Source organism: Arachis hypogaea, chromosome 2, assembly GCF_003086295.3.
Source record: "Arachis hypogaea cultivar Tifrunner chromosome 2, arahy.Tifrunner.gnm2.J5K5, whole genome shotgun sequence".
In the NCBI taxonomy this organism is placed as follows: Eukaryota; Viridiplantae; Streptophyta; class Magnoliopsida; order Fabales; family Fabaceae; genus Arachis; species Arachis hypogaea.
The window spans coordinates 1,322,615-1,341,772 of NC_092037.1; the positions used below are offsets into that span (position 1 = coordinate 1,322,615).

At 28.3% G+C, this 19,158-nt stretch overlaps 3 protein-coding genes across 4 annotated transcripts; all 3 read left to right on the plus strand.

Moving 5' to 3' along the window:
* The first annotated feature begins 235 nt into the window (after window positions 1-235).
* Window positions 236-3,542, plus strand: LOC112731284 (NADPH-dependent oxidoreductase 2-alkenal reductase). Its single transcript, XM_025780848.3, has 5 exons — window positions 236-652; window positions 1,390-1,567; window positions 2,133-2,299; window positions 2,820-2,902; window positions 3,009-3,542. Exons 1-5 carry the CDS (start codon window positions 440-442, stop codon window positions 3,385-3,387), a joined length of 1,020 nt encoding a protein of 339 aa, XP_025636633.1. The 5' UTR covers window positions 236-439; the 3' UTR covers window positions 3,388-3,542.
* Window positions 3,543-5,924: 2,382 nt separating this feature from the next.
* LOC112731300 (2-alkenal reductase (NADP(+)-dependent)) lies at window positions 5,925-12,141 on the plus strand. The gene is made up of 5 exons (XM_025780849.2): window positions 5,925-6,312; window positions 8,315-8,492; window positions 9,516-9,682; window positions 11,406-11,488; window positions 11,560-12,141. Exons 1-5 carry the CDS (start codon window positions 6,085-6,087, stop codon window positions 11,936-11,938), a joined length of 1,035 nt encoding a protein of 344 aa, XP_025636634.1. The 5' UTR covers window positions 5,925-6,084; the 3' UTR covers window positions 11,939-12,141.
* A 3,146-nt stretch (window positions 12,142-15,287) lies between these two features.
* LOC112731316 (2-alkenal reductase (NADP(+)-dependent)) lies at window positions 15,288-18,954 on the plus strand. Of its 2 annotated transcripts, none has more exons than XM_025780850.3 (5): window positions 15,288-15,596; window positions 15,921-16,113; window positions 16,201-16,367; window positions 17,633-17,715; window positions 18,387-18,954. In XM_025780850.3, exons 1-5 carry the CDS (start codon window positions 15,360-15,362, stop codon window positions 18,769-18,771), a joined length of 1,065 nt encoding a protein of 354 aa, XP_025636635.1. In that variant the 5' UTR covers window positions 15,288-15,359; the 3' UTR covers window positions 18,772-18,954. The 2 variants fall into 2 exon arrangements, with proteins under 2 accessions (XP_025636635.1, XP_025636636.1); XM_025780851.2 differs by having other exon boundaries at window positions 15,289-15,596; window positions 15,933-16,113.
* Window positions 18,955-19,158: the final 204 nt, after the last annotated feature.

Sequence of the window (19,158 nt, forward strand, 5' to 3'; positions counted from 1 at the left end):
GTCGATTTCACGTGAAGTTGATAATTGAGTCGACTTCACGTGAAGTTGATAGTTAAAAGTTATTAGATAAAAATTTAGTTAAATCATTCAAATTATCTAACGATTTTCAATTATCAACTTCACGTAAAGCCACCTGCACCTACACCTGAGTTTTTATTTTCGGAAAAAAAATTTTCCATAGTGAAATCTTGATTCAAGACGGTCCATAAAAATTTCGACGTCCCAAAAAGTTGTCATCCCTGATCTTAAAAATCAGTCTTGATAAGCAAACCATTATTTTTCTGCTAAAAATAAAAATAAAGATAAGAACAATATATTCACTGGAGTGACCGAGTGACTTGCAATGGAAAGCCGGTGACTCGAACATGCAAATATTCATTTAACATTCCAATTTCCCTTCTTCTCTTTCGCCACATTATCTGTGGCCTTCGTTTTCGGAATGGCGGAAGTCAGGAACAAGCAAGTGGTTCTCAAGGATTATGTGAGTGGTTTCCCCAAGGAATCGGACATGCACATTATTGAAGGCACTGTCACCTTGAAGCTTCCAGAAGCTTCCAGTGAGGTCCTTCTCATCAAGAACCTGTATTTGTCATGTGATCCTTACATGCGAATCCTCATGACCGAGGGTGCTTCTTCCTATACCCCTGGCTCTGTAAGTCACTCTATGAAAATAAGTTAATCACACAAAATATGAAATCAGATTAGGTTTTGAATTGTAAATTGTCTGTTAAAAATTTTGGTAGTTAAATTGAGTTTTACCTATTTGCTGGAAAAATACTGTTTGAATGCTGAGGATTTTAATGCTGTATTTTGCAGAATTGAGTTGCGTATTTTTTGCTTTATGGAATCCATGGTTTTGCAATTGGATGCACTTTTAAAAAAATTATTACTATTGAGACAATATTTTATTATTTATTCTGTTATATAATAAGTTCATCTGGTCTAGTCAAATTTGTCACGTTCCTAAATCCTAATATTAGGGTTTTATTAATAAAACTCCTACAAAAGTTAAAGTATGACAGAACGCAGGGTGCAGTTAATAGGAAATGATTCATTCTCCCTGAACTCAGGTTAAAGAGTAAAGTAAAATTGATCATGAAAAATTGGTCCCTAATCATCTAGGTACCTGATGTAAGCAAACTTAACCGGCTGATGTGTCAAGTGCTGTCTAAACCCAGAACAAGGACCGCTTAGACCAGTTACTTAGATGATTGTGAGGTTTTATCCTTTAGACAAATGGTCAGGATAGGAAAGGGCATTTATCTTATTTTAGATATGAAAAATTTTAAAACTCTATAAGCCAAGGAAGAATTAGTCTACGGTAAAGTATTATATAATCCATGAACTCATATTTATGTGGGTACATATTGTTGATAATTGTTCTTGCAGCCATTGACAGGATATGGTGTAGGTAGAGTCCTAGAATCTGGGCACCTGGATTATAAGAAAGGCGATTTAGTGTGGGGAATTACAAAATGGGAAGAGTACAGCTTGGTCTCTTCAGATCAAACACTTTTCAAAATTCAGCACACTGATGTTCCGCTTTCCTATTATACTGGAATTCTTGGTATGTGTATGTAGTCTTCTGCCATTTCATTTTATATAATAATTCTTAGTGAAAATGACGAGCTTGATGCATGTTAGCATGATTTGCAACCCACATTTTATGAAGTTTTAATGTGATATATTGAAAGTTTATTTTATATTTTTCACTTAGTTGCACAATTTACCTTAGGTAAACTATCTAAAAATGGATATGTCACTTTCAGAGTTGTTAGCATGATATGTGCATATTCGACTGCTGAGAATGGGATCTTACCAATGTTTCCCCAGTGAAAATAAAACTTCAGTGGCGACTCCATTTAACCATTTAGTTTTTTATTTTTTCTTGCCATTCCCGTTGAGACCCTGGTTGTGACACATGAATTCTGTTTCCCAGGGGTGGTTATTTGCTTGTTTGCTTCCTATTTTCTTCTATTTTCTTCCTATTTTTTGTATGTGCCACATCGAACTCTTAATGACTCTGCTTAAAACATGTTAATGACATTGGACTTTATTTAGTTCTCCTTAGTTACATGTTTTCTCTTGTTTTATTCTGCCATTTCACCCATATCGTTTTCTTCTTTGAATAGGTATGCCTGGAATGACAGCCTATGTTGGTTTTTTTGAATTATGCTCTCCCAAGAAAGGAGAGAAAGTTTTTGTTTCAGCCGCTTCTGGTGCAGTTGGTCAACTTGTTGGGCAGTTTGCTAAATTGGCCGGTTGTTATGTCGTTGGAAGTGCCGGAAGCAAAGAGAAGGTATTCTCCTATAATCTAATTATTGGTGCTAGCATAGCATACGCAATAAATCAGTGCCATTCATTGATTCTTTTCCTTATACTCTTAAGGATGCTACTGATTCTGTTAGCTTAATTGTTATTGCTGGAATACTTTTGCCAATTTCCAAGCATAACCTGTTTTCTTTCATAGCTACAAATCACTTCCATCAGTGGAAACTTTTGAAGAATGTGGCATACTTGTAAGATTTTGTAACATTCTAGGTGAATTTGCACTAAACTTTTTAAAATCATATATGCTCATACTGTAATTAAAAATATCAAATATCGATAGTTCCACTCTGATGTGGTTTATATTTCAAACAAGAAAAAAAAAATGTAATACCATACCATACCATACCATACCATACCATGTGTTTCATGCTTATTTTGGAATAGTTTTCGGATCGACTGAAAGGAGTAGGATTGCCATGAATGAAATCCATTCAATTTACTCTGTTACCAATCTCTTTAAATTTGAAATGTATGTTTCTCGCGAACAGGTGGATCTATTGAAGAATAAATTAGGATTCGATGAAGCTTTTAACTACAAAGAAGAGTCGGATCTCAATGCTGCGCTGAAAAGGTCAGTGCTTAAAGTCCAATGATGAAGTGTTAGTTTGATTTGTTTGTTGCCATCAAAATGTTAGTTTGTGCAATTTCCGTTGATCAAACATCACTTTACAAATCAGATGCTTTCCCGAAGGCATCGACATTTACTTCGAGAATGTTGGCGGAAAGACACTTGATGCCGTACTACTGAATATGAGACTTCATGGCCGCATATCTGTCTGTGGAATGATCTCTCAATATAATCTTACTCAACCAGAAGGTGTAACAAATTTGGCGAATATGATATTTAAGCGCATTCGAATGCAAGGTTTCATAGTTAGTGATTCCTATAACCTTTATCCCAAATTCTTGGAGTTTCTTCTGCCACATATCAGAGAAGGGAAAGTTATGTACGTGGAAGACATAGCTGAGGGTCTTGAGAATGGACCTGCTGCACTGGTTGGCCTTTATAGTGGTCGCAATTTTGGAAAACAAGTTCTTGTTGTTTCTCGTGAATGAAAGCTTGTGCTTTTGGCATAGCTTGTTTTTTTCATCATCATTTTGTTCACTTATTACTTTTTTTCTCTGGAATGTGGTTTAATTTTCGTTCTACATGGCCTGTGTAGTTGACGGGTACGTATTTTATTCCTAATGATTGAAAAACCTTAAGAAAATATTCCTTTAACATCTAATTTATATTAATTTTATACTTTTACTTTCAACGTTCAAAATAAGTTTTAATATGTCTTCAACAGTTTAAAATTAGGGTTAAGTACGATTTTGCTCTATAAAGTATAGGCTGAAATTTTTTTTCGTTCCGAATTTTTTTTCGCTTACAAAATCGTTCCTAAAATTTAACTTGGTTTTAAAATCGTCCTTATGTTAGGGATCAAAATCATAAGGAGGTGGCGGCAGAAGCGGAGGCAGAAGTGGATTGTGAACAACTTCTTCTTCTTCTCTCCTTTTTCTTCTTTTCCTTCTTCACATGAGTAAAAATATTCTTTTTCTCTTATTATTATTATTTTTTATTTTATAATTTTTTTTGTTATAGATAATTTAGTCTAAAATTTTAATATTTAAATAAAAGAGACGATTTTAAAACTTAGTTTTAAATCTTAGAGACGATTTCATATGTAAAAAATGTTGGGAATGAAAAAATTTTTTAACCGATACGTTAACGACCAAAATCGTATTTAACCCTTAAAATTATCTCTAATTAAAAAATTTATAATATATTTTGTTATTATTTTTGGTTCATGTTTTAAAATTATCTTTGATTAAACTTTTATTAAAATTATCCTACGTGATATTTTTTTATAATTGTCAAACGAAACTCTACTCATCCAGAGAACAGAATGGCGAGCCAAACCCGAGAACCTAAAAGAGATTACAAACAAAGCAACAAACCAAATGAAAAGTAAGGCCTTGAATTAAACCATGTTCCCAGCTATACTAGAAACTAGGGATGTTTATGGTCCGGCCGGCCCTGAAGATTCGATTCGGTTTCGAACTTTTTAGGGGCTAATTTGGTGTGGTTTTACCAGATTTAGAGCTGGGTAAGGATATAAAAAATAGACTCGGTCATTATTTCGGGTCGGGTCTATGTCATAGTTTGGGCCACCCGAGCTCGGTCTGATGGCCCAGTCATCATACATAATTAATATTTTGAGTTATTAGTGATAGATGATGGCTATTTTTATGTGGAATTTAAGTATTGTAAACTTTAATATTTTGTTTTATTAGTTATTATAAGACTATAAGTTAATGTTTTATGTTTAAAATGCATAAGACTTTAGACTAATGCATAATATTGTGTTATTTGTATTGATTTAAATATTTAGTGTTATTAGACATTATTAGTATTGATTGTGGTTATGCTTTAATTTTAGGAAAGGGATGGTTCTTGTTATATTTTTCTAAGTGAATTTTATCATGTCAAATAATGGTTGGAGTCTTAGAAATTTGGATATTTTCACATGTTAACTTATAAGAAAGTAATGTTAACGGCCCGGTTTTTACCCAGTTTTTATCTGGTATAATCGTGGTCTGAATGTGTGTAGGTTTCATCGAGTATAGGGCCGAATTCAAATTTAATAAATAAGTCCGGTATAGATTTCAGGTCGGATCTGAATCACATCAAACTCAATTTTCACCTGACCGATAAACACCCCCTATTAGAAACAACAAATTAAATAGAAAACTTTCCTCCATTATAATGGCTGCTGTATAGCTTTCTTCTTGTAGGTCTTGATAATACTATACTTTCAGACTGGGGAATATCACCACCTTTAAAAAAAAAAAAGAACTTATCGTTATTGAGATGGTTAGTACAAAACCCACCAAAAGAAAAAATTTTAGGTGCTTTCGGTTGCACTAATTTATTAATTTAACAAGTCATTAATAGATATTTATAACAAAATAATTTTAACGTACGTGGTATAAATTGATTGGAGATAATAATCTTTTTATTTACTCTGAGAGCAATTAAAAATGACTCCCCAACAAAATAGTCCTCACTTTGTAAACAAGAACCACAGACTCTTATCTTTTGTTAAATTAAATTTTCAAAGATGACTCCTTCACCTTAATTAAGGTAGCTACTTTCAATTAATGGGACCTTTTTTTTTTCTAAAGTTAGGACTTAGGAGTGATATTCGAATTAAGGTGAGGATGAGGCGATTATGTTATTCGAGCTATAGCTAAATGTCATGAATATAAAATAAACAAGGATTTTTTTGTTAAATTAAATTTTCAAAGATGACTCCTTCACTTTAATTAACGTAGCTACTTTCAATTAATGGGACCTATCTTAGCATGAATATAAAATAAACACGTGATTATATATTATTTTCGGTCGGTGGAAATTCAGGTGCAGTCGACTTCACGTAAAGTTGATAAGCGGTTAGATAATTTGATTGATCTGACTAAAATTTCATCTAACGACTCTCAATTATTAATTTTACTTGAAGTCGACTATAGCTGAGTTTTTACTTTTTCGGTCCCCACATTAAGAAAAACCCAAATAACATTGGGCAATAATTCCTCACAAAAAAATTGTGACCATAAAAATTCTTCAACCAAATCAATAAAGGACGAGAGGATAAAGAGAACGTGGATCAAAATTAGCAACGGCCAAAACTTGTTGTCTCTATAACTTCTTCTATGCCATTTGATCTCTACGTACGTCAATTGTGATTGCAGCAAGTTTAAGAGATTATGGCACAAGTGAGGAACAAGCAAGTGCTTCTGAAGAACTATGTCACTGGTTTCCCAAAGGAAAGTGACATGGAGATTGTGGAAGGTAGCATAACATTGAAGGTTCCAGAAGGTTCTAGTGATGTTGTGTTGCTCAAGAATCTCTACTTATCATGTGATCCGTACATGCGGCTCCTCATGTACAAGGATACTCCTGTGTCTTTGGGATTTCACTATTCTCCTGGCTCAGTAAGTTGTTATTAAACCACTGTTCCACGTTAGTCTATGACAATAATAAAACGTCTCACGGTTTATAAATTCAGCCCAACAGAATGTATAAATTCAATTGTAAACTTTGAAGATAAAACTAAGTATATATAGAATATTGGCCTATAAAAAATAAAAGTAAATAAAAATAAGATAAAGATAATTATAAAATAAGATAAAAACTAAAATTACAATTGAATTTGTGTATTCTATTGGGCTGAATTTATAAACCATGAGACGTTTTTATTGTTGTCATAGATTAAAGTAGAAGAGTGATTTAATAATTGTCATAATAACATTTTGCTTTTTATTTATTTTAGTTTTGAGTTTTTTTTTCCTAAATTAAAGTTTTATGCGGTATTGATATACCGTCTCTGTTTAAATATAAGTATATAACAAAATTCTACTATAATTTACTGTTTCCATATCAGAAATTAGTTACTCGTATAAAAATATGGAATATAGTCACATGTGTATATTTTTATAAATGAGATACAAATTATAATTATAGCTACGTTTATGTTCATAAAGAATTTTTAACAACAATTCATGTTAAAAAAAATAATTTTAATATATTGATAATAAAAAAATATTTTTATACAATTTCTCAATTAAAATCATTGTTTAGAGTATAAAAACGAAAATGTTTGGTAATCAAAGAAAATCAGTTAAAATCAATCATAACTTGCCTTATTTAGCATTCATTAATTGTTGCGATAATTAATGAATGCTAAATAAGACAAATTCTAACTGTTTTTTTGTCTATTTAACATTATCCGTATAAAAATTATACATATCTTCTTTCTTTGGAGCATATTTGTATCTACAACTAAACAAATTTGTGTGTCTAATATCTCTATACTTCGGTCTCAAAGACAATATATATGAACGTATTTGAATGACAATTATTGAATCCAATAATTGAATTATTAAATGCGATTATTGAAATGCATTCAATAATTACATTTACATCCATTTGAACATTGATTATGTACTAAAAATATAAAAAAATTTTTTACATAATTATTTTTATAATGACCTATAAATATGGTCAAAAAAGAGTTAAGTTCCTCCTAAAGGTATTGGGCTAAAATGATGGAATCCAAAATAATACCTTGAGGAGTTGAATTTCTCTTCAGTGGAAACTATATTGGTGGAAGTAGATTGGTTGGATTTGGAGTGTAAATGTGTCATCTAGTTGAAAAAAACCAAATTAAATGTCCTTCACTAATGTCACATGTGAAGAGCTTTAGTTTAACGTGTGGAATCAACTTCCTATCCCTTTTCAGTTGACAAGACTTGATGTGATCCCAAATACCTAAAGATATTTTGAAAAGAGCAGTAAACCAAATGTCAGACTAAAACCATTGGCCAAGGGGTGCCCTCTTCATCATAGTTTTACACTATAAAAAGGATCTCAAGCCACATTGTAAAGCATCCTTCATCCTTCATCCTTCATCCTTTATCCTTCACTCTCACTTTTCACTTTCACCTTGATCATCTTCTTCTTCACGGACCTTGAAACCCTTTTCATCCTTTACTTTCACCTTCACCTTCATCCTCTTCTGAGAGCTTCTCTTTTCTGTAAACTATTCCTGTCCACTTTAAACAAAACTCATTAATCCTCTTGTGATATTAGTGGAGGTCTCAACACTTATTCTCCACTTCTCTTCCTCACTATTAGTTTTTGTATTATTTATTTGCCATTAACAGAAGTGTCTTCCTCATAAGTTTACTTACCCCTAATCTCTCACCTTAACTATTATTTTTCACTTAATCTATTTTTCACGAAACTCACTCGAATCAAACACCTAAGTAATTGTTGGTTTCCTATTCAACTCTAATTATGCCTACAATTTAAAATTATATAACATATATAAATTGTGTTTTTAATTGTTCATTATCTTTCTAAAGCAAATAATAAATGGTTACATCACTTATCAAATTTTGCATTGATAGCATGTGAATTTTAATATTGTTGCAGCCATTGACGGCATTCGGTGTAAGTAAAGTGGTTGAATCTGGAGATCCAAACTATAAGAAAGATGATTTAGTGTGGGGGGTTACTAAATGGGAGGAATACAGTTTGGTCCCTTCAGCTCAAATACTATTCAAGATTGACCACACTGATGTTCCACTTTCTTACTATACTGGAATTTTGGGTATGTGCTCATCAATTATTTAATTTTTATGACGCAGTCAACTTCACGTGAAGTCGATAATTGAAAGTCGTTAAATAGTTTGATTGATTTAACTAAATTTTTATCTAATGACTCTCAATTATTAGTTTCACGTGAAGTTAACTGCAGTTTCCACTTTTAATTTTAGATCAAATTATAACCGTCATTATTAAAGAGTGAATTTTTTAATAGGTATTTTTCATGTTTTAATTAAAAACACTCTTAAATCTAACAAGTAAAACAAAAATTATATGATTTAAAATATTAAATACATTAAAAGATTTAATATACTTGCTCATTTCAAGCTTTTAAACTGTATGGTGTTTTATAACAGAATAGTCAAAATTTTTATTAATACAAAAAATTATATTTTTATTTTCTATGATTTTATTTTTTATTATAAATATAAATATAGTTTAATTATATAATTTATGGAATTTAATTATAAATATAAATTAAATTTGATTATATTGTTTACAAAGTTTGATTATAAATGAAAATATATTAGGTTTAATTACTCTATTGGTCCCTATAGTTTCGCAAAATTTTCAATTAGGTCCCTATACTTCTTTTCCTTTTAATTGAGTCCTTGCACCAAAATTTTTTTTAATTGGGTCCCTACACTTTTTTTCCTTTTATTTAGGTCCCTATACCAATTCTTTTTTTTAATTGGATCCCTATAAAATTAAGTTAATTACTACTAAGAGGGATTTAATTGAAAAAAAATTTAGTGCAGGGATCCAATTAAAAAAAAAGTATAGGGACCTAATTAAAAATTTCACAAAACTATAGGAACCAACAGAGTAATTAAACCAATATATTATTCTATATTTCGATTTATAATTATTTTTAACCAATTAACTAAATAGTTGATTACCTGAATTATGCTGATTTTTTGTGTCTGTATAACATGATTTAAACTTCTTAATCTATCATTAATAAAAGATGATATGTATCCATACTAAATTCACTTAATATCATTGAATTTGTTGTTTGAACACACAGGTATGCCGGGAATGACAGCTTATGGTGGTTTCTTTGAATTAGGGTGTCCTAAGAAAGGAGAGAAAGTTTTTGTTTCAGCTGCCTCTGGTGCAGTTGGTCAACTTGTTGGCCAATTTGCTAAGTTGACTGGATGCTATGTTGTTGGAAGTGCTGGAAGTCAAGAAAAGGTATTACCCTAATTATTATTTTTCGATTTAATTATTTTGTTGGTTTCTATAGTTTTATCGAATTTTCAATTAAGTTCTTATATTTTTTTTCTTTTCAATTAGGTTTTATACCATATTAGATTTTGCAACTAACTCCCTACCGTGACAAAAATATTGAAATTAATGAAATATTCTGTTAAATTATATAGAATATTCAGTCAAGTATTAGACATATTCGTTTTATTTAACAGAATATTCCGTTAATTCCAGCGTTTTTATCACAGTAGGAACTTAATTATAAAATCTAATATAGTGTAGAGATTTAATCGAAAAAAAAAAGTATAGGGACGTAATTGAAAATTCAATAAAATTATAAGGATTGACAGAGTAATTAAACCTTATTTTCAACAGGTTAGAATAAAGCATCATGTGTGCCAAAAAAATTAAAAGTTTAATTACTCTATTAACATTAGTCTCTATAATTTTACAAAATTTATAATTAGATATCTATATTTTTCTTTTAATTAGATCTTTACATAACTTTTAATTTTGTAATTAAATTTTTGTTAGTATAAAACATATTAGAATTAACAAAATATTTTCACAAATTGAAAATACTCATAATTAAGAATCTAATTAGATCTTTGATCATATATTTTCTGCGATGAATGTTTTATTAATTTTAATATTTTTTGACATGAAAAGAACTTAATTTCAAAGTTAAAAGCATTGTAAGGATCCAATTAAAAGAAAAAAAAAGTATAAAGACTTATTTATAAATTTGGTAAAACTATAAAGACCAATAGAGTAATTAAACCAAAATTAAATTTAATGATTTACTTTGTGTTAGATTTTCGTTAATTATTAAAGGTGTTTCACTATATGTATATCTTTTTCTATTTGATTTGGATCTTGATTTAAATATATCTATGTAAAGATGTATTTGTTTTACAAAATACTGAGTATACAACCAAAAAAAAATCCATAGCTACAAGAAAATACAGTTATTTTAATATTTTATTTTTTAACACCATAATTAAATGTCAAAATTAATATATATTTTTGACAAATATTACAAATGTCAAATTTTTTATATTTTCTTGATGAATAATTTGACCGTAGAAAATTACTCCTCAATTTTGACACTCATTTGTTTTCAATTTACTCCACTATTTTTTTTCTTCTTTGACTCTGTTAATTTTGATATCACATTGCTCTCAGTTTAAGATTATACTACTCATTCTTTATATTCAAAATCTCAATTTATTCTTTAGTTTTAAGATCTCATCTCATTTTTTGTTAAAATTTTTTGTTGAGAATATTTTATAGTCAATAAGTGTTAAAATAAATAGTATTTTTGACAATTAATAAGTATCACAGAAAATATGTTCTCAAAATTTTCTAACAAATTATTTTTGACAGCCAATATTTATCAAAATAAGATTTAAATTTTTTTCACAATCACTTATATGTTAAAAATACTATTTTTGACAAAATTTTTATTAACATATTTTCATAGTTAAAATAGTGTCAAAATTTATTTTTTTGACAAATTTTAATTTTCTTTTACACATTATAACCCTAAAAAATAATCTATATTGTTGTAGCGAGAAAACTGTAATCTAAATCATTAGTAATACTTCTGTTTTTGTTAAATTATTTCAAAATAAGAGTGCTTCATTTTGAGAAACATAATTAGTCTTAGTTTTTAGTTGAATGCATTTAATTTCTCCTACACACCTAGGTGGATATATTGAAGAATAAATTAGGATTTGACGAAGCCTTTAACTACAAAGAAGAATCAAATCTCGATGCTGCTTTAAAAAGGTTAGTACGTGAATACTAAAAAATTAGATTATAAATATGAATGTAGTTTGAATGTTTGATTATATTTTCAGATACTTCCCCGAAGGCATTGACATATACTTTGAAAACGTGGGGGGTAAGACACTTGATGCTGTGCTATTGAACATGAGATCTCATGGTCGCATACTGGTATGTGGAATGATTTCACAGTATAATCTCAGTCAAGCAGAAGGTGTAACGAATATGGCATATCTCATATATAAGGAGATTAAGATGCAAGGTTTTATTGTATCTCAATTCTATCCCCTTTATCCTAAATTCTTGGAGTTTATTCTGCCTCATATTAGAGAAGGGAAGATTGCATATGTGGAAGACATAGTTGAAGGTCTTGAGAGTGGCCCTGCAGCCTTAGTTGGCCTTTTCAGTGGTCAAAATTTCGGTAAAAAAGTTCTCGCCATTGCCCCTCAATAATTTCAGATATCTTTAGAAGAGAAAAATTGTTGTTACCAAAAACTAGAAAGGGATTCTTTTGAATACGGTTCAACCTGTTTGGATAGGGTACTTATAAAAATCTTTCTATATAGTAAAGAAAGTAAGAGTTGAACCCACAACTTTTTTTATGTAATGATTTATAATAAGTGAACAACCACTAAACTAGTTAGTTAATTTAGTAACTTAGAGTATTAGTTTTTTTATTTTTTATGTTATTAATACGTATAAAATTTGAAATAATTGAATTTTATATTTACTTTAAAAAAATTTGATATTTCTACGGGTAAGGTGGGGTAGGGTAGGATAGGGTTTAAAATTTTAAAGTGCGGGTAGAGTTAGGGTTGAGAGATTCTCAACCCTCAAATAAGATAGGATAGAATTTTAATAAAATTTTTAATCCGTAGTTAGACTCAGAGTAGAATCTAAACCCTATCATACTTTATTCATTGTCAGTTCTAACTATATCAAAGTCAATACAATTTTTACCTAAATATTAAATTATGTCACGATGATGATTCTAATGCCCGAACATTGACAGGGAGACACTTTTATATATATATGTCACATATTAAATTATAAATTAACTTTTTGAAAATTTTTAATATGTTTATATTATACAGAGTATTTTACATAATTTTTATTAATAATTAAAATACACATTACTTATAAACTCATTTTAAATATATCGTATAAAAAATAAAATTAGACATATCAATACATAATTATATTTAGATGTATTCATATATATTTTTATTTTTAAAGACATAATTAGATATTAAAAATTTCACATATCGGACGAATCTCGAACAAATGTGGTGCATTATTTCATAGCTAAGCTATGATCCATTCATTAATTCCGTTCGTCCACAGCTCGTCAAACGTAACAGTGACGTCTTTGTTTGATCACCGTAAGTAGGATCGGAATTGAGTTAAATTTGGTTCTTAACTCGTTAATAATTGAATCTATTTTGTAAACTTAAATTAACAAAAATTTACGAATTGGTTCAAATAATAGAAACATTATCTATAATTTTATATCAATAAATTATAATTTATATATATTAAAAAATATTAAAAAATAATATATTATATATTATCTATTTATTAATTATAAATTTTTTATTTATATTCTATATCAAAATTATATATAAAAAATAATTATAAAATTTTAAATATTTAACAATATTAATATATATGTAAAATTATATATATATATTAAATTATGTATTTAATCTATACTGTTCAGAGTTAATAAATTGAGTTTATCAAAGTTTAAACTAGACTCATTTAATTTATAAATTAAATTCTAAATTTAAATTTGACTCACAAGCTTACGAATTCAGTTTATCGAGTTCAAACTGGCTCATAAGTTGACTTGACTCACTTCCAGTATTAAGGCTGGGTTTGGTAAAGCTTTTTCAGGAGGTGCTTGTGCTTTTAAAAAGCACAAGCACGTCATTTTGCGTTTGGTAAATTAAAAAGCTCAAGTGCTTGTGCTTGCGGCTTTTAAAAGTTAGGGGTGCTTTGAAAGCACCTAGGAGGGAGCTTTTCAAAGCTGGCTTATGCTTACCAAATTTTTTTCATTTTCCCGCACATATTTCCCGCTATTATATTGCCATTAAAATCTTCATATATTTCTAACTTCTCTTCCTAACCTTCATAAAATCTAACACAATCTTCATATATTTTTTATTTTTCAACTTAATCTTCACAAATTTCAACACAAATACATCTCTATCACATATTATGTATGAACTTCTATCTATTTATATTATTTTTTTTTGCGTTAATTTTATATTTTTTCAGTAGATCTATTATGTTTGTTTGTTTTTTTCTGTTCTTTGAAACAGGAAGAGGTTGATGAAAACCAATCATAAAATTTTTTTGCATGAACATTAGTGCAAATTATAATAACAACATGTATATACATATGTAAATATAGATATATAATCATAAGAGTAGTTTATTTGAGATATGTGTCCCATTTTTTATGATCTGTAAAGGTGAGCCAATATACATAGGTGGGTAATGGACGTACCAGTACTAACATTGGATTACATACAAATTTTATTATTGACTAATGATAAATCAAGTAAATATGTTAATTATTAGTCTCTAAAATTTGAGTTAGTATCAAAATAAAGTGTTAATTGATTCAATTAGAACTCCAAAATTTGATTCATGAATCATATTATCAGTTTATTGTTTCTTGTGATTTTTTTTTCAAGTAATGTTAATTAATTATTCTATGATTCTTTTGTTTTTATAATATATCCGGTTCCTGTGTTATTATTAGCCTACTAGAATAGAATAATATTGTATGTTTATTAGTCTATTAATTGATAATAATACTTTATAAAATTTATTATTGTGTACCACATAACAAGTATTTAGGTATACCTGACTTAAAATTTTATGATTTACTTTATTTTCAATCTTTCAATTTTTGTATGAACTTATGGAATAATTTTTGTTATCATATGATAAGTTTGATCGATACAACAATGAATTTGATCACATCTGAAGAGAAAAATGATGGAAAAGAAATTGCACAATGAAGGACGTTGAGCTTGAAGAAGAAGATGGATATGGCTATGAAGGTGAAGCTGAAAATGGAGTTGAAAAAGTTGGAGATGAGTTTCTTGGAACTATAGAGATGGTTCGAAATAATATAGCATTAAGTTTGATTGGTGGAAAAAATTAGATTATAGTAATTTAGGTAATTTAATATTTTTAGTAATGATGTTTAGGATAAAATAAATTTTTATGATACTTATATAAAATTTTAAAGTTAAAAAATAGAAGAATTTATTTATTATATTTATGTTTATTATGAATTTTTTATTTTAACATTATTTTATTTTAAAATATTATATAAAATTTTAAAGAATTTGAACAAAAAAATTATTTTTTTTGTTATAAACATGTTTATTATAATTTTTTCAACTTTTAAAAGCTGTTTTACCAAACATAATTATGGTGCTTGTACTTATTAAAAGCCATTTTTAATTTAATTTTACCAAACGTAAGTGCTGCAGCTTTTAAAAAGCTGTCTTTTAAAAGACAACTTTCATAAGCTACTTTTAAAAAGCAAAAGCTTTACCAAATTAAGCCTAACTATAAGAAATAACATTAAATAAAGAAGAAAAAAATGATATATAAGCTTATGAGTTGTCGCATCATTAGTTAGATGGAACTTGGAAGTATTTAATTAATTAATTAAGTCAATCATGGTATTATCGCATAAATAAATTAAACGAGTTTGTGTAGAGGCCGGCGGCCGCCAATGAAAAAATTATATATAAAACTCATTTTATATATATTGTCATCAACTCATCATCATAACATAGAAATTGAATCCATTAGAGCTGCATATATTGAATTGAAAGGAGTTGAAAAAATGGCAGAGAAAGATGTGAGAAACAAGCAGTTATTATTAAGGCACTATGTATCTGGCTTCCCTAAAGAATCTGACATGTTTGTATCTTCAGATTCTACTATTAAACTGAAGCTTGGAGATGACTCCAAAGGAGTTGTTTTGGTCAAAAACCTTTTCTTGGCTGCTGATCCTCATCTTAGACCTTTGATGCAAAAAGATGATAAATTTAGTGTTTCGCAGTCTTTTATTCCTGGCTCAGTAAGTTTATGCTCATTTATTTATTTTATAAGTTATTCAGTTTTTGAGAAAATGAAAAGATATAATTTTACTGGTTCCATAATTTCAGTTTTGTCATTAATTGAATGCAACAAATTTGTTTTAATAAATGAAAAATATTAGATGATTAATATTTTTACTTTTATTTATCTTACATTTAAATTAATATTAGTTAATTATCCTTTTTTAGACTAAAAGTGTTAATCCTTTTGTATTCTCCTTCCTGCTAAATATGTGACATAAAAAAGAATTAAGAAAAAAATTATACTATATGGTTAATAAATAATTTACATCTATATTTACAAGAATTTTGTACAGCCACTATATGGATTTGGAGTATCCAGAATTTTGGATTCAAAGCACCAAGATTTTCAAGAAGGTGACTATGTCTGGGGAGTAACTGGATGGGAAGAGTACTCAATCATATCATCACCTGAAAACTTGTTTAAAATCCATCACCACACTGATGTGCCTTTATCCTATTACACAGGGATCCTTGGTAAAAAAAAATTATACATCTTCTAGTCTTTGATTTCTAGTTTAATTACTTAATGCAATTTTTTTTATTTTAAATAAATGTGACTAGGTATGCCTGGATTAACGGCTTATTCTGGATTCTTTGAGGTTTGTGGTCCAAAGAAGGGTGAATATGTGTTTGTCTCAGCAGCAGCAGGTGCAGTTGGTCAACTCGTGGGGCAGTTTGCAAAATTGATTGGTTGTTATGTTGTTGGAAGTGCTGGCAGCAAAGACAAGGTAATTTCATATTTGGATTATTTTGTTAAATAATTACCAATTTGTTAGTTGGTCTTTGTGAATGGTACTATTCTATTAGAACTAATTTGATTAATCTAATTGGATAAATTTGTGTCTTACTTGACTAATTTAATCTGTTTGTTTTGACGTTATTATTTTGTTAAAAAAAAGATTTTTTTTCAATGAAAAAAGATCTTTCTTTTTATTTTTTAGCGTATTTGGTAAATTTTTAGTAATAAAAGTAAAAGTATTAGAAAAATAAAAAATATTTATTTTGAGAAGCTGTAATTTACATCTTTTTTTTAAAAGATCTTTTTTTTTTAAAAAAGAAGTTTTTCATATAATAAATAAACAAAAAAATACTTTTATATTGTTATACCCAAACATAATTTATAGATAAAAAGATCTTTTTATATGAGATATTCAAATATAAAATTACTTTTACTTCTCCATAAGATCTTTTAAAAAAAGATAACTCGAAAAAAGATAACTCATCCAAACAAGCCCAATGTTGATTATATTATCAGATTGGAAAAGTATAGGGAGCCAATGGTCTAAGCGTACAATGTGTACAATGGAGGTTTAGGAAGTATTAGAGATATGACCATTAGTGTTACATTGTCATGTCAAGTTATGCTTTTGAGATGAGTGAGTTCATGACATGGTATTAGAATTCTAAATCCAAAAGGTCAAAGGTTCGATCCTTGGTAAACTCCAAAATTAACTTAAGTTTTTAGGATGAGTGATTTTATGACATAAGATGTTTATTATCCCTGATATTCGGATGGTTATTCTGGATAGGTCATTGGCTCCTTAGCGGCTCCTTAGCACTACCCTATCAGATTTTATTGAGAAACAAATATTATGTTGTGGTCCTGTGGAAAGGGTTTGATAATAACGCAAATAATCTCGTTATATTATCAATAGTATTTTTGTTAATTTTTGTTTATGATTGTATTTAATAAAAGTGTCTTTATGAATGTGGCAAGTAAAAATATTTTTTTTATAGCTATGTCTAATAAAAATATCTTTATAAATATATTTTTTAGATATATTTCCTTATATACATATTTAAAATATAATAATTTATTATTATTAATAATAAGTTGATAGATAGTATATTAATATTCTATATTGTTTCTAACGCAAATGTAGCTTAAGCAGCTTGGAAATTATGATGATTATATGATTATGATTATATATATTTCTCATCATTAATTATTCTCTTATTAATTACATGTGTGGTATGAAATTCATTTAACGAGGTTGATCTACTAAAGAGCAAATTTGGGTTTGACGAAGCTTTCAATTATAAGGAAGAACATGACTTGGGCGCAGCATTGAAAAGGTGTGTATTTATAATTATGTTAGTTGTTCATTAAAATTAATTATTAATATAAAATATATGTTAAATATAAAATATATATTAAAATAAATTAAATAATAAATATATTTATATATAAATATATAATGGCAAATTTTAATATACAATTGCTAATAATAACTATTTTGCTTTCTATTTACTTGTTACAATGAATAGATATTTGATTGAACACTATTACATTAAGTCATCATATAGTAGATTTTAGACACAATGAAATTAAAAGCATTAATCCAATAATACCTAATTCCTTACCTTTACATTTTATTGTTTTGCTGCATTTTATTAAGGTGGATATTGTGGCATTTATGGTTTTAGTGGTTACTGGTTATGATATTTATATCATTTTAACAACACTTAAAAAAAACTAAAAATTATTATTAAAATTAAAATAAGATTTTTTATTGTTTAATAATATTTTTTAATTTAAAAATAAAAATAAAAAGCATTATTGAAATATATAAAAAAAAGTGTCACTTTAATAACAACATTTAAAGAAGTCAATTTTTAACCTTCTTCCACGGTAAAGCTCTAAAGTTGGTTCCTAAAAAATAATTTTTTTTTTTGTGACAGTTCCTAATTAATAAATTAAATAACTTATATGTAGCATAATTTTTTTTAAATTATTTGTTTACTAGGTACTTTCCTCAAGGTATTGACATATATTTTGAGCTTGTTGGGGGCAAAATGCTAGATGCAGTTCTTATGAACATGAGAGTGCATGGTAGAATTGCAGTGTGTGGAATGATATCTCAATACACAAAGGAGGAACATGAAGGAATTAAAAACACAGCATGTCTTATTTATAAAAGGATTCGCATGCAAGGGTTCAATGTGGTTGACTATTATCCACTCTATCCCAAATTCTTGGAGTTCTTGCTGCCTCAAATCAGAAATGGTGAAATATCATGTGTGGAAGACATAGTTGGGGGCCTTGAGAATGGGGCTGCTGCCTTAGTTAGAGTTTTCAATGGCCACAACATTGGAAAGCAAGTGCTTTCACTTATAAATGATGATGAGTAGTGATTTTTTTCTTTTTTCCTTTTTTTTTTGTTTATTTGAATAAAATAAATTATAAATTGAAGATGTTGTAATTTGTATCGAGGATTGTACACAATAAGTCTTGTCGAGCGTGATGACTTTTGTCAAAATGAGGTTATCAATAGGAGAAAGGTATTTAATTCGATGAGGTTTGTCGAAGTGAAATAGAGCAGTTGAAACATAATTAGAATCTATGGTCAAGACAGCTGAAAACGTTTACACAACACATGTATTTGGCGGGAATAATTACTTTTCAGGTTTTGTATATAAAACACGTGATGAAATTTGATTAGTTGAAAAAATCTATAAATATACAAGATTCATAAGAAACATAGATTGAAATTGATTTTCAGAAAATATTCTCGCACA